This window comes from Ochotona curzoniae, unplaced genomic scaffold, assembly GCF_017591425.1.
Source record: "Ochotona curzoniae isolate NIBS_2020 unplaced genomic scaffold, NIBS_Ocur_1.0 contig_3819, whole genome shotgun sequence".
NCBI lineage: Eukaryota > Metazoa > Chordata > Mammalia > Lagomorpha > Ochotonidae > Ochotona > Ochotona curzoniae.
The window spans coordinates 8,367,609-8,380,183 of record NW_024466004.1 but is presented as its reverse complement, the minus strand read 5'-3'; the positions used below and the strand labels follow the sequence as shown (position 1 = coordinate 8,380,183).

The following is a 12,575-nucleotide window of genomic DNA, read 5'->3' as shown; positions in this document are numbered from 1 at the left end:
AAAGGCAGATCAGATTTATAGAATGCAGGAGAGGCAGAGAGAAAAATCTTCCATCTACTGAATCACTTCCCAAGTGATCGCAATGGCTGGAGCTGAGCCAATGTGAAGCTAGGAGCTAGGAACTTCTGGATCCCTCAGATGGGTTTGATTGCCAAGGCTTTGAGCCATCCTCTATTGCTTTCCTGGCCACAACAGGAAGCTGGGTGGGAAGCGGTGCACATATGGGATTCCGACACTTGCAAGGTAGGATTTAGCCATTGACCAATCATACCAGGCATATTTTCTGCATTTTTTTCAAAATTTATTATTATTATTATTATTTTTTACAAAGTCAGATATACAGAGAGGAGGAGAGGCAGAGAGGAAGATCTTCCATCTGATGATTCACTCCCCAAGAGCACAACAGCCGGTGCTGTGCCAATCCGGAGCCAGGAGTCAGAGGCTTCTTCCAGGTCTCCCACGTGGATGCAGGGTCCTAAAGCTTTGGGTTGTCCTCAACTGCTTTCCCAGGCCACAAGCAGGGAACTGGATGGGAAGTGGAGCTGCTGGGATTAGAACCGGTGCCCATATGGGATCCCGGCATGTTCAAGGTGAGGACTTTAGCCGCTAGGCCATGCTGCTGGGCCCTATTTTCTGCATTTTTAAAAAGGATTTGTTGTATTTTTTGACAGCACAGTGACAGAGAGGGGAAGGCTGAGAGAGAAAGAGGTTTTCTTTCTACTGGTTTACTCCACAAATGTCTATCATGCCGGGCTTAAACCAGGAAGCTGAAACTCAGTCCAGGTATCCCACAATAGGTATCAAGGACCCACAAACTTGGTGGAATCTTCTGTTACCTTCCCAGGGGCATTATCAAAGAGCTGGATTGGAAGCAAATAATTTATTTTTATTTTATTATTTTTTAAAAGATTTATTTATTCTATTGGAAAGGCAGATATACAGAGAGGAGGAGAGACAGTGAGGAAGATCTTCCATCGCTGATTCACTCCCCAAGTGACTGCAGCAGCCAATGCCGCTCCAATCCAAAACCAGGAGCCAGGAACCCCCTCCAGGTCTCCCACACGGGTGCAGGATCCCAAAGCTTTGGGCCGTCCTTGATGTTTTCCCAGGCCACAAGGAGGGAGCTTGATGGGAAGTGGAGCTGCCAGGATTAGAACCAGCAACCATATGGGATCCCGATGCATTCCAGACAAGGACTTTAGCTGCTAGGCCACTGCACCAGACCCGGAAGCAAATAATTTAACACTTAAGCTGGCACACAGATATGGGATACAGGCATTGCAGGTGGCAGTTTAACCCATTATACCACTATACCGGTAGGCCACCTATTTTCTACATTTTCTTTGCTTAACCTGTCGGTCACCTTTTCTGTCTTGGTGTTTCTTCTCTCCCTGGATGTTATTGTTTTTTTTTTTTTTTTTAAGATTTATTTTATTTTTATTGGAAAGACAGATATACAGATAGGAGGAGAAATAGAGAGGAAGATCTTTGTCCAGGAATTCATTCCCCAAGTGGCTGCAACTGCTGAAGCTGCGCCCATCTAAAGCCAGGAGCCTGGATCCTCTTCCGGGTCTCCCACGCATGTGCAGGGTCTCAAGGCTTTGGGCCGTCCTCAACTGCTTTCCCAGGCCACAAGCAGGGAGCTGGATGGGAAGCAGGGCTTTCAGGATTAGAACTAGTGCTCATATGGGATCCTGGTACATGTAAGGCGAGGACTCTAGCTGCTAAGCTATCGTGCTGGACCAGTTGTTATTATTTTAAAACTTAAGTAGTATACTTAGTTGGATAGGTAACATTATTCAACTACCAAAGTGTATTCAGTTAAAAAATGGAGCCAGTATTTCCATAATTTTGTGTGTTCTTGAGCTATTTTAGTATATGCAAGTAGATATATTGCTATTAGAATTTACTCCTTGTAATATGATAATGCCTTAGGATAAATTTTGCTTGAGCCTTGAGGCTGATTTATCTTGGGGTTCCTCCCCAGTTTGTACAGCCTTAGCCACCAAAACTATAGTCAAGTAGCCATATTCTTATTGAGTTTTTGAGAGAGGACATGGATAATGTACCTTGAATTCCTTGTAAGTATCAATTTTCTTTCCCTTTCTAGGAATCAATGGTAAACAATGATCAGTCTGATACGAGAAGTCCCAACTCTGCTGAAAGCCTCCAGTTGGCTGCTATGCAGTCAGATCAGCCCACTGCTACTTATGAGTATTATGATGCTGGCAATCACTGGTGCAAAGACTGCAACACCATTTGTGGGACTATGTTTGACTTCTTCACCCATATGCACAATAAGAAGCATGCACAGGTAGGTGTCCTGCCTTTGGTTGCTTCCACTCTCACCTCCTTCCCCATGAGCTTCTATGTCCACATCTGCACTGCAAAACTGGAAAATGAAATATTCTCATGGGCAGGAGACCCAATCTGAAGAACCAGGAAATACCAACAAAGGAGACCCCATCCCCAGGGTTGAGTCTAGGGAACCTGCCTATAACTAAATACCATGGCAAGTATAAGTGAGGCTTCAGCCTCTTTGATTCCTTTGAGTACCTGATTTTTTTCTTTCATTTTACCCATTTCTGATACTTGCTCTAACGTGTGTTTACCTTTTCCACAGGTGATTTCCATTTAAACTGTTGGCAGAGGGGGGTGGCTAGGGGTGGGTGGCTGGGAGATTCTGGTCCTGTGTTATATGTTTGGGTGAAAGAAAGAAGTGGGACATTGAGTTATCAGTGCTGTTGTATGAGCACCTCTGCCTCTTGCAAATAGACACTGGATCCCTACAACAGACCTTGGGCTTCAAAGACCCAGAGTGAGGCCAAGCAAGATACTGTAAAGCGCATTGACAAGATAACTGTCCCTGCAAAAGGTATGTTATCTCTCTGCCTCCTTAGCATTTCTCTTATATTCAGCTGGGGAAGAGGTATTCCTGAATAGGGTACTAGGGAACAGCTTAATATGAAACACAGTCATTCTTACTCATGAAGGTGTAAGAATGACTTTCGTATGAAAATGGTGAGTTAGGTCCTAGAGAGATGATGTCTGTAAAAGAATGGTCTCTACCCATCTAGGGAAAAATCTAACAGATTTTAAATATTTATCATTGGCTTATCTGTCATAGTCTTATTTGAAATCTAAGTTGAAAGGAATAGTGAGAGATGAAATAACCTCACTGCCTTTACAAGTACAAACTATACAGTATCTTGTCATTGTTATTAATATGTTGAGAAGTAGAAAGTTTCTTTATAAAGTCTTGTGTGTTAATTTCTAGTAAACGTTACTACTATATCCTATGGATCTTAATTAATTAATACTAGCTTCAAAGATCTTTATATATATATGTGATAATAGGTACTAAGATGCTTAGTGCTAATTAGTGTTTGGTCAAAGTCAGCAACAAAGAATGGCCATGGCAAAGGTGCACTCGTGAATTAAGTGGTTATATTTCCAAGAGACAGGAGGAATAGAGATCTAGAATTCAAGTTTTAGGTTAGGAAGGTGATGCCATTAGGATTCATCTAAATGCTGTTTCTGATTCCAGAGTGGTAGGTCCTCTGCACTCTTACCATTTTAGTCCACTGGGGTGGTAGAATTTCCTTTTGTTGCTCTCATCGTATGTGAAACTTTCCTTAACTTACTTCTGTTTCTTTCAGGCTCTGAGTTTTTGATTCCCATCACTGGATTTTACTGCCAGCTCTGTGAGGAATTTTTGGGGGATCCAATTTCTGGAGAACAACATGTAAAAGGTCACCAACACAATGAGAAATACAAGGTTGGTCTTTGTAGTAGATTGTGGGTTTCCCTCTTTCTGCAGTATTAGTTACAGATTTGTCAGGCAACTTCAGAACCAGGGATGGTCACTGACACTTCCAGTACCATGTAACCATTAGGAAGTTCTTAACCCTAATGAGAGATGATGAGCTGTTAGTCTATACCTTTGAGTAAAATTACTCTAGGAATTTCTTCTGAGTGAATTCTAAGTAGTAGTAGTAGAACCAAATTTTCTCTGTTGTGTTTTGACCAATTGTTAAGCCTTTATCTTTTCTCTTCCCAGAAATATGTGGATGAAAACCCATTGTATGAGGAACGACGGAATCTGGACCGCCAAGCTGGCTTGGCTGTAGTTCTAGAGACAGAAAGACGACGACAGAATGAACTAAAGCGTAAACTTAGTGAGAAATCAAAGGAAGAGAAGAAAGAGAAAAAGGCAAAAGTTGTGAAAGAAACAAAGGATGACAAGGATTCTGAAGAATTGGAGGACCAACTCTCTGAGGATGGCAGCTCTCCTGAAAAAACTGAGAAGAAGAAGAACACTAGCATGAAACTCCAGCTAAAAGAAGAGATAAAGAAAGAGTCACCAACATCATCTTCATTTGGGAAATTTAGTTGGAAGAAGACAGAAAAAGAGGAAGAAAAAATTTCAGTGGTACTCCCAAATGTCCCTAGAGAAGAGATAGTGGAAAGTAATAAAGACAAAGAAGATGGTAAAGCTGAAACTGGAAAGGCAAAGCCCATCAAAATCAAACTCTCTGGGAAAACTGTTGTTGCACATAGCAGTCCTTGGATGCCTGTGGTGACAACTTCAGCACAAACTAAGATCCGACCAAACCTGCCTATCCCATCCACAGTACTTCGCAAGTCCAGTTCAATCACAGTGAGCAAACCTGCACCTCTTAACACATTTCTCTCCATCAAGTCCTCTGGAACTACTGTCAAGCCCCTGCCAGTTGTTAAAGAATCTTCAGCTGATCTCGTGTTGCCACCAGATATCATCTCCAAAGCATTTGGAGGGGAAGAGGTGATTCTAAAAGGATCACCAGAAGGAAAAATGGTGGCTGAAAAGAATGAATCATGCCATGTACCTGAGCAAATGCTACCACCTCCTCCTCCACCACCACCACCACCACCACCACCCCCGCCACCACCCCCGCCAGTTGTACCTCATCCAGCTGCTCCGACTCAAGCAAATACTGTCTTGGCTTCAGTAAAATCGAACCTAGTTGTATCTCAGACTGTCAGTCCTGGCTTCCTGGGCCCTAACATTTTGAACCCAGTGTTGCCTGTAGCCATCATGGCCTCAGCACAGCCAGCTGCCATTCCTTCTGATGAGACAGCTCCTGGGGTGAGTGAGAGTGACTGGGATCAGACCCTATTCTCTGTGTTAGTGCGTCCTCCACCACCCCTTTCAAGTGTGTTTAGTGAACAAGCCAAAAAATTGGAAAAGCGAAATTCATGCTTAGCCACAGCCAATGCCAAAGACTTATATGGCATATTCTACAGTAGTGGTGGGAAGGGGGCACCTGAGCCTAAGCTGAGTGGTGGTCCATTGACCAATGGGGAAAATAGCAGCTTTTCTAGAACTGAAAGTTCAGACACTTCTTCCACTTCTACATCCCAAGAAGAGTTACCTCAACATAAGGGTTCAGCCATTGCTCCTGTAGTCAGCAGCACTGAAAAGCCCATTGCAAAAACTCTGGTGTCCCTAGGGAAATGGTCACCTGTAGAGCCTGGAGACCCAAAAACCAGAGGCAGTAGCTATGGCTTTTTGCAACCTTTGACAAGGTTGTGCCAAAGCAGACCTTGTGAAACTATTACCCCAAAGCCAGACACTTCAGCAAAGTGGACTTGTAGCTCCTTCCAGATTGATACTAAAAAGGATGTATCTCCAGAGGTAAAACTTGAGCTTGACCAAGGAGATCCAGGGCCACCTGGTGTAGAAACAGCTGCTCAACAGTCAGATACACAGTGTCATACCAAGGACCCTCAGAAGTTTGTAGAAATTCACCTCATAGAATCTGGTAACCAGAATAAGGAAAGCCAGGACTGTCATGCTGAAGAATGTGGAGAAAGTAAGTTGGGGACAAATAATGAACTAAAAGGAAGAGTAGCAACTGAAGTGAGAGGAGATCACGATCTTGACTCCCACAGCTTGGAAGATTCTAATGTGATCTATGGAAAGCCATACACATGGAAAGGAGAAGCAGAGCCGTCCAAGAAATTCATGACAGGGAGTGAAACTCCAGGTAAAGCAGTGATTGAATTAGGTGCACAGGCTCTCTCATCCACAAAGAAAAAAATAGACTCTTTTCCATCAGAAGCTAGATCTTCAACCCAAAGCCCACAAGATCTAACTGTGAAAATTTCTGCTCCAGAAATACTACTTCCATCCTCAGCCAGATCAGATATATGTTTAACAGGTAGTGCACAGGAGCAAGGATTTTCAGCTGGTAACAAGGAGTGGCTAGAAAATTCAACTCCAGAATCAGCTTCCAGAACCTCTAAGTACAGAAACCTCAAACTCAAGAGAAAAAAAAGGTCAAAAGGCTTTCGTGGTAAAATGACCTATGACCTGGCTGTTTGGAATGAGAGCAAAAAGAGAACAGAGAGCTGGGTAGGTCCTGAAAAACCAGAAATGGAAGCTGTGGAGCTGCGAGATGTCCGTCCAGAATTAACGGTGACAATAGAAAACAAAGCCTTAGATGATTTCAGAGGTGCGGACTTAAAGGTAGAGGAGATTGCCGCCCTGGGAAGCCTGGGGGATATATGTGCTGATTTTTGTGATAGTGAGATAGATCCAGCTTGTAGATCCCCAAATGCCTCATCTCAGAAAATGTGTGAAGAAAATTCTGTATCATCTGTAGGTTGTAAATCCTCTACTTCCACCGACTTTAAACCGATTCCATCTTTTTCTGGGTTTCCACGAGAGTCTCCCAAATCCCTGGTGCTTAATTTTGAGACAAAGGGTGTACAAAATTCATCTAATCCTAAAAGTGGGAGGATTACTTCTAACATTATGAAAACTGGATTTCCTGTGGAAAATGTTGACCGAGGCTTCGGAAGTCTAGAGGGAACCCACCAGGCCCTTGACCTATTAGCAGGTGGAATGATGCCTGAAGAAGTAGAAGAAACTTCCCAATTAGAAAAACAGGAGTCACTCAGATTAGAAGCAGAAGCAGTTAATCCTGCAGGCCTTGGGCCATCTCCTTGCCTTCCAGACCTTGTTGACTTTGTCACACGGACATCAGGAATTCAAAAAGACAAAGTATGTTCTCCCCTGTCTGAATCAGGTGACCTTCCTAATTGTAGCTCTCTGGATATGGGACCACTGCAGCCTGAAATTCTGAATACGTCCATCGCAGAGGCATCAGTTTCTCAAATAGATGAAAACGGTGACAACTCTTTGAATTTGGGAACAATTCCAGCTTCAAGGTCACCTCCAAGGGAGCAGATCATTGGAGCCAATGAGATCCCTCTGGAAATGCCTGAACAACAAGGTTCAGTTGATGTCATTCAGGACTATACAAAATCCAGTACTTGTGACTAAGAATATACACCCAGAGCTACTTGTATATAAATCAGATTCTCAGATGACCCAGGATTTGTTGGCAATCTCATCTAAAACCTACACCAAGAAATGAAGTCAACATCTTAAGTAGATGTTCATGGAAGCTAAAAAAAAATGTACCTCCTTGCCCTCTTAAAATCCAAGACAAATTAATCATAACTTCTATACATATTTGTAAAAATAATTATTTTTGTTTGCTTTTTTGGTCAATTTATTTCTCCTACTTTGTCATTAAAATCTGATGTCTATCTGTCTCACCATAGTGTGCTTTGATTGTATTTTGGCTATGATGCTGCCATTTCTGGAATGTGGGGGAGGAGGGAGAAAGAGAGATGACTTTTCCAATTGCTGTGTTGTATTCTTACCCAATTTTCTGGGCAGCTTATGGATCTCTGGGACAAACACCAGAAAGTTTGCCAAAATGGAAAGCTTCTGATGAAGAAAGAATTATTCATCTCTAAGGCTTCCATTTGGATAAGCCTGCCTTAACATGGTTTGTTTACTGTTTACTTCCTTCATTGTCATGTCAACTCCTGCACTCTCCTACTCTGTTACCTGAGATGCTCCTGCTAACTCACAAACCCGTTGGGAAATGACCTCAGTAAACAGGGAAGAGAATCTGGCAGGCTCACTTTGGAAGACAGCAATCGGTAAGGCTTATTCACAGCCCAATGCCAGGAGCAGATCTGCTTTTTTGGTCACTTTTATTTTTGAAATGGCCTTTGTCCATTGTATTGTGGTCTGGTGACACTCTGTATTAAATTATTTAGCAGCTATTTCTGTTCCAAAGCGATAGACTATCTGAAAATTGTTGTGGAATTGTACTCATTATTTGTTCTACAAACCCATGTGTATCCCTCCTTCTACCTCTCCTTTTCCCAGGTAGTTTCTACCATAGTGTGACGTTTTGGGTTGTACATTTTGTTAAAAAGATTAAAGAATTTATGAGTTGACTTGGAAAAGTTTAACTTTATTTTTAATGTGTTAATTATTTGGAATAAATACTTTAATCTCATGTTTCTGGATTTTTGTTCTGAAAGTATTCACATTTTTAACTACCAAGAAACTACAACAGTGAAATCGTATTGTCATGTTGTGTGTCCTTATTCATTCTTCATCCACTTGTCAGAGCTGCTTCTTTAGTGCTAGAAAGCTACATAGTCTGTGCCCAGTACTGCCTGGAGAAAATGAGGGTGGTAGGCATCTTCCTGCTGTGAAAGCTTGTGTTGCCTCTCCGTGGGCTTTTCTGGGAACTCTGCTCCTCTCAGTGTGTTTCTTGCTAACAGGAGCTCAGTCTTTAGTTTGTCGGATCTGTCCCAGCTCCCATGACCTTGCCGTTAGCAGTTTGTCACTTGGCTCAGCAGAGGCTTCAGATTGCTGTTCTCTCACCCACTCTAAACAGATAATGCAGAATTATTAATTTTTTCTTTGCCTCCTATTTCCTGTGTACAAAGCTGCAGAATCCTTAGGTTGTTTGGCGATCTATTTCTAGAATTTTGGTTAAGGACAACGCTGAAGTCACCCAGGTCGTAGCTCCTCATGTGGAGAATGCACAGATATGGAATAACTAAGATCCCCAACTATGCTGCAACCATTTACCTTGCTTTGATTTTGAACAAATTACTTTCAGAGGGCTGTTTTGTATCTGCTGGCTTGTTTTTGGATTGTTTCCTTAAACAAAGTTAATTATTCTTACCTTAGCACCAAATCAGAAATCCAATATTATTATTTTTTAAGTAATCCAATATTCTAAGTAATTTTTCATAGGCCTGATTTTTAGACTTAAAGTAGAAACTTAGCATATTTCCCCCAGAGGAGATTCCCTTGATTCATAACTATTATAATTATAACTTCATCTAAAATGAGTTTTAACTAAACTTAGTTGAAGCAGTTCTAAAAACTTGGAATTTTATAAATTTTCAAGCTTCCTGAGCTTGAGAGTTTTATTTATGCAGTGTCCTTTTCTGGCTTGGAAACCATAGACTGACCCAAAGGTACCCAATAGAGGAACTTAAATCTGGGTGGACTTGTTTACCCAGAGAATTGGATCCTCCCTGTTCTCTAGGAGGTCATTTGCAGGAATCTAAGGAATATGATCATTTAAAATATTAATTTGTACTAGCTTTCAGGCATGTTCACTTGGTAACTTCTATTTCTCTTTGGAAACGGATCGGCTTTCTTGGAGAAAGAGTGGGTGAAGGTTAATTAGACTTGACAATCCTAACCTCACTTTTTTTCCTTCAGAATCTTCTCCAGGTTAAAAGGCCACTTGAGAGGGACAGGAAGAAAGGTAGAATCTAGGAAGGACTAAATTAATTGTAACTGGGGCTGCTGTACTTTGAGCCTAAGCCTTGATAGCAACTCCTGTTGTGCTCTCTGGTGTCTACCAATCTAGGTGGGTTGGCTAATTGATTGGTTGGTGGTCTATAATAATACTCGTTTCTAAGAGTTAAAGGAATGACATTCCTCCTATCTACCTTGAGCCAGCAAAGGGAGAGCTTTTAGGTATCTATAGACTGGGCTAGAATGATCAGTAGGGTCCTGGCTTTTGAGACTATTCAGAAAATCCCTGTGAAAGGAAGGGTAGAACTCTAACATAGTCACGGAGGTAAGGCATATTTATTTATTGCCATCACAGTATTGAATGTGACTTAGAAGATGGGCACATGTGAGAAATGGGCTCTAACCTTCATATGTGACCTATAATGTTCTATAACTTTTATAGATTTCCACGAACATGGTATACATAGTTTTTATTGGCTGCCCTCAACTGTTTGAATAAATGATCATGTGTGTAAATTGCAGGGAAAAAAAAAAACACCTAATTTTACCTACATTTTGAAAATAATTTCCTCAAATGGCCCCTTAGGTTTGTGCAGAAAGCCATCTTCCATTCACAACACATATTATACTTAATATTTCTGCTAACTTCTGGGTAAGACAACAAAAAATATTTTCACTTTTCCCCATGCCACTTAATCTTGGGGGGAAAAAAAGTTACAAGAATGTTTTGGTATCAGAACTTGCTGCAAATTGCCTGTCATTTCTAAGATGAGGGCCTAAGGGAGAATTGGGAGTGGATTAAAGGGTGGATACACAGAACACCGGTGTCTAACTTGAACACCAACTGCTTTTTTTTTTTTTTTTTTTGAGTGGGGAAGGGGGCAAAGAGCAAATAGCTATAATAAAAGTAAGTAGTTAAAATGTTCTTAAATCTTAGGTATCCTCACTTTAGTAAACCTTACCAAGCTCAAGTTACAGAACCTAGGCTTAAGTCTTCACTGATAACAGTTCATGTGCGAACACTGACAAATGGAAATAGTTTGGTATTGTGAGCACATTTCTTATTTAGAATCTAATTTTTACAATGTTTATGTAATTTTTAGTTCAGTGATGTATATGGTACCAGTATTCATTGGTCAGTTGATTCTATCATGAAAATCTTAAAATAATTGCTGTTCTCCAGATTTGCCCTCCACCTATACATTCTTAAGAAAGCAGTCATAAGTATTTATTATAGCTCTTAACACGGTTGTGATTTTGTATTTATGTATTTCTTTGAATAGTATGTGTCAAGTATATCTTAAATTCTCTAAAGCAGGAAGTCTGTCTGCTTACTTTTTTCATTTGTTTTTATAGTGCACAACAGTTGCCTAGCACACAGAAGGTGCTTAAGTTTTTTTAAATCAGTGTGGCAATAATGGCTGTTTTTGTCAAGTGGTTGATAATGTTTAGCAAGTTGTAAGTGGGTGAGAACTTTTTAAGTTTAAGAACTTAAGAATACAAATTGTATTTTGGAGTGCTTAGCACTCCAAGGGCTAACTGTTCCGTGGCTGGTTTGGGGGATATTCACAACAAAGCTCTATCTATAGGGGTGAGTGCATGTAAAGTCTGGGAAGGTGGTTTTACCCATTTCAACAGCCTTCTAAACTAGTGGGGCCAGGTCAGGAGAGGGAGAACATTGCGGCTACAGTTTCTAGAACACAAACAGGATAGGAAGGGGAAACTGGCCTTTAAATTTGCAAAAAACATTTCTGGAGTTCTAATTTTCAAATGTTCCCTGTTCTAGCCATACTTTATAACCATGATAAAGTTAGTCAAATTCTAAATCCTGTCAATATCTAGAAGGAAATTAAAGTTGTGTAGGGAAAAGAGATGCTTCCACTTTTTGTTTTTTGTTTTATTTCAACATTTTGATCATGAAAGTATATTTTAAACAGAATATTAACACTTTATAAAATATGTACATGTGCACACACACAAACATGCTGTATTTACATTAGAAGTTTCATCTGGTGCTGTGGAAATGGGGTCAGGTGTTTTCCTTTTGTAGCAAAAAAAAGTTGTGTTTCTCCTACTCACTTCCTGTCACTACTGCTCTTGCTATTTTCCTTGCTAAACTTCCTAAATTTGTCATAGATGCCAGACAACACTTTCAAGAGTCTCTCCACTTTTCTTCTCTTCCTGCTTCCCCTACTCTTGCCTTTGTCTCTGTTGAGGTTGTTATACATACCCGTTAACGCTGTAACAGCACTAGAGCATTCTATAAATCAGAGCTTTAATGCAAGTATACAAAAAAAATTATCAAAACTTTTCTGCATGCAAAATGATGAAAATAATGTCTGCCAAGCTATGATGATTGAAAGTTTTACATGTTTTAATTCCTTTCATGTGCAGGGCAGGCAAGAAATTTTTTTTTATATAGAAAATGAAGGAAATTAGTATGTTTAAAGGAAGTGAACAAGCAAGACAAAAATGGAGTGTTATGTAACAGTAGAACAAAAGTTAGAGGATGTAGAGAAAGCAAAGACAGTATGCCATACTGAGCTGGTATTTTCTTTCATCTTCTCTGTTATTCCGTCCCTGCTAGAGTTCATCCAGCCTTGCTGCAGCCTACCTACTTCGGAATGATTGTGTCACATTACTGATTCTCACCAGCCTATCTTTCTTTCCAGGAACAATTCCAGAAGTCTTCAGATTTCCAGAGGAAAGAATACAGCAGACATCCCTAATCCAGGGAGGCAGGATTAAAAGCCAGAGAGTCCGTGGAAATGATGAGCGCCCTTGTGGCCAGTAGGCAATCACCTCCAGGGTCTGAGTTTCAAAAGGTAGGTATGGCTACTGTGAAAGGAGTGGGTTATAGAGAAAACCTTGTTTTAGGTGCCAGGAAATGGTGAGTTGGATAAGTGAGAGAAAATTGTGTTTGTGGTATACATGCTGCTTC

At 40.8% G+C, this 12,575-nt stretch overlaps 1 protein-coding gene across 5 annotated transcripts in view; it reads left to right on the top strand.

Moving 5' to 3' along the window:
* Nucleotides 1-12,383, top strand: part of ZNF318 (zinc finger protein 318) — a 46,728-nt gene extending 34,345 nt beyond the window's left edge. For 2 of the 5 annotated variants that reach the window (XM_040983424.1, XM_040983423.1), the window contains exons 7-10: nucleotides 2,111-2,314; nucleotides 2,776-2,875; nucleotides 3,660-3,778; nucleotides 4,061-8,313. In XM_040983424.1, the coding sequence (XP_040839358.1) occupies nucleotides 2,111-2,314; nucleotides 2,776-2,875; nucleotides 3,660-3,778; nucleotides 4,061-7,330 (3,693 nt within the window). In that variant the 3' untranslated portion in view covers nucleotides 7,331-8,313. Of the gene's footprint in view, nucleotides 1-2,110; nucleotides 2,635-2,775; nucleotides 2,876-3,659; nucleotides 3,779-4,060; nucleotides 8,314-12,306 lie in introns of those variants that run through there. The other 3 variants (XM_040983425.1, XM_040983427.1, XM_040983426.1) reach the window with 3 other exon arrangements.
* Nucleotides 12,384-12,575: the final 192 nt, after the last annotated feature.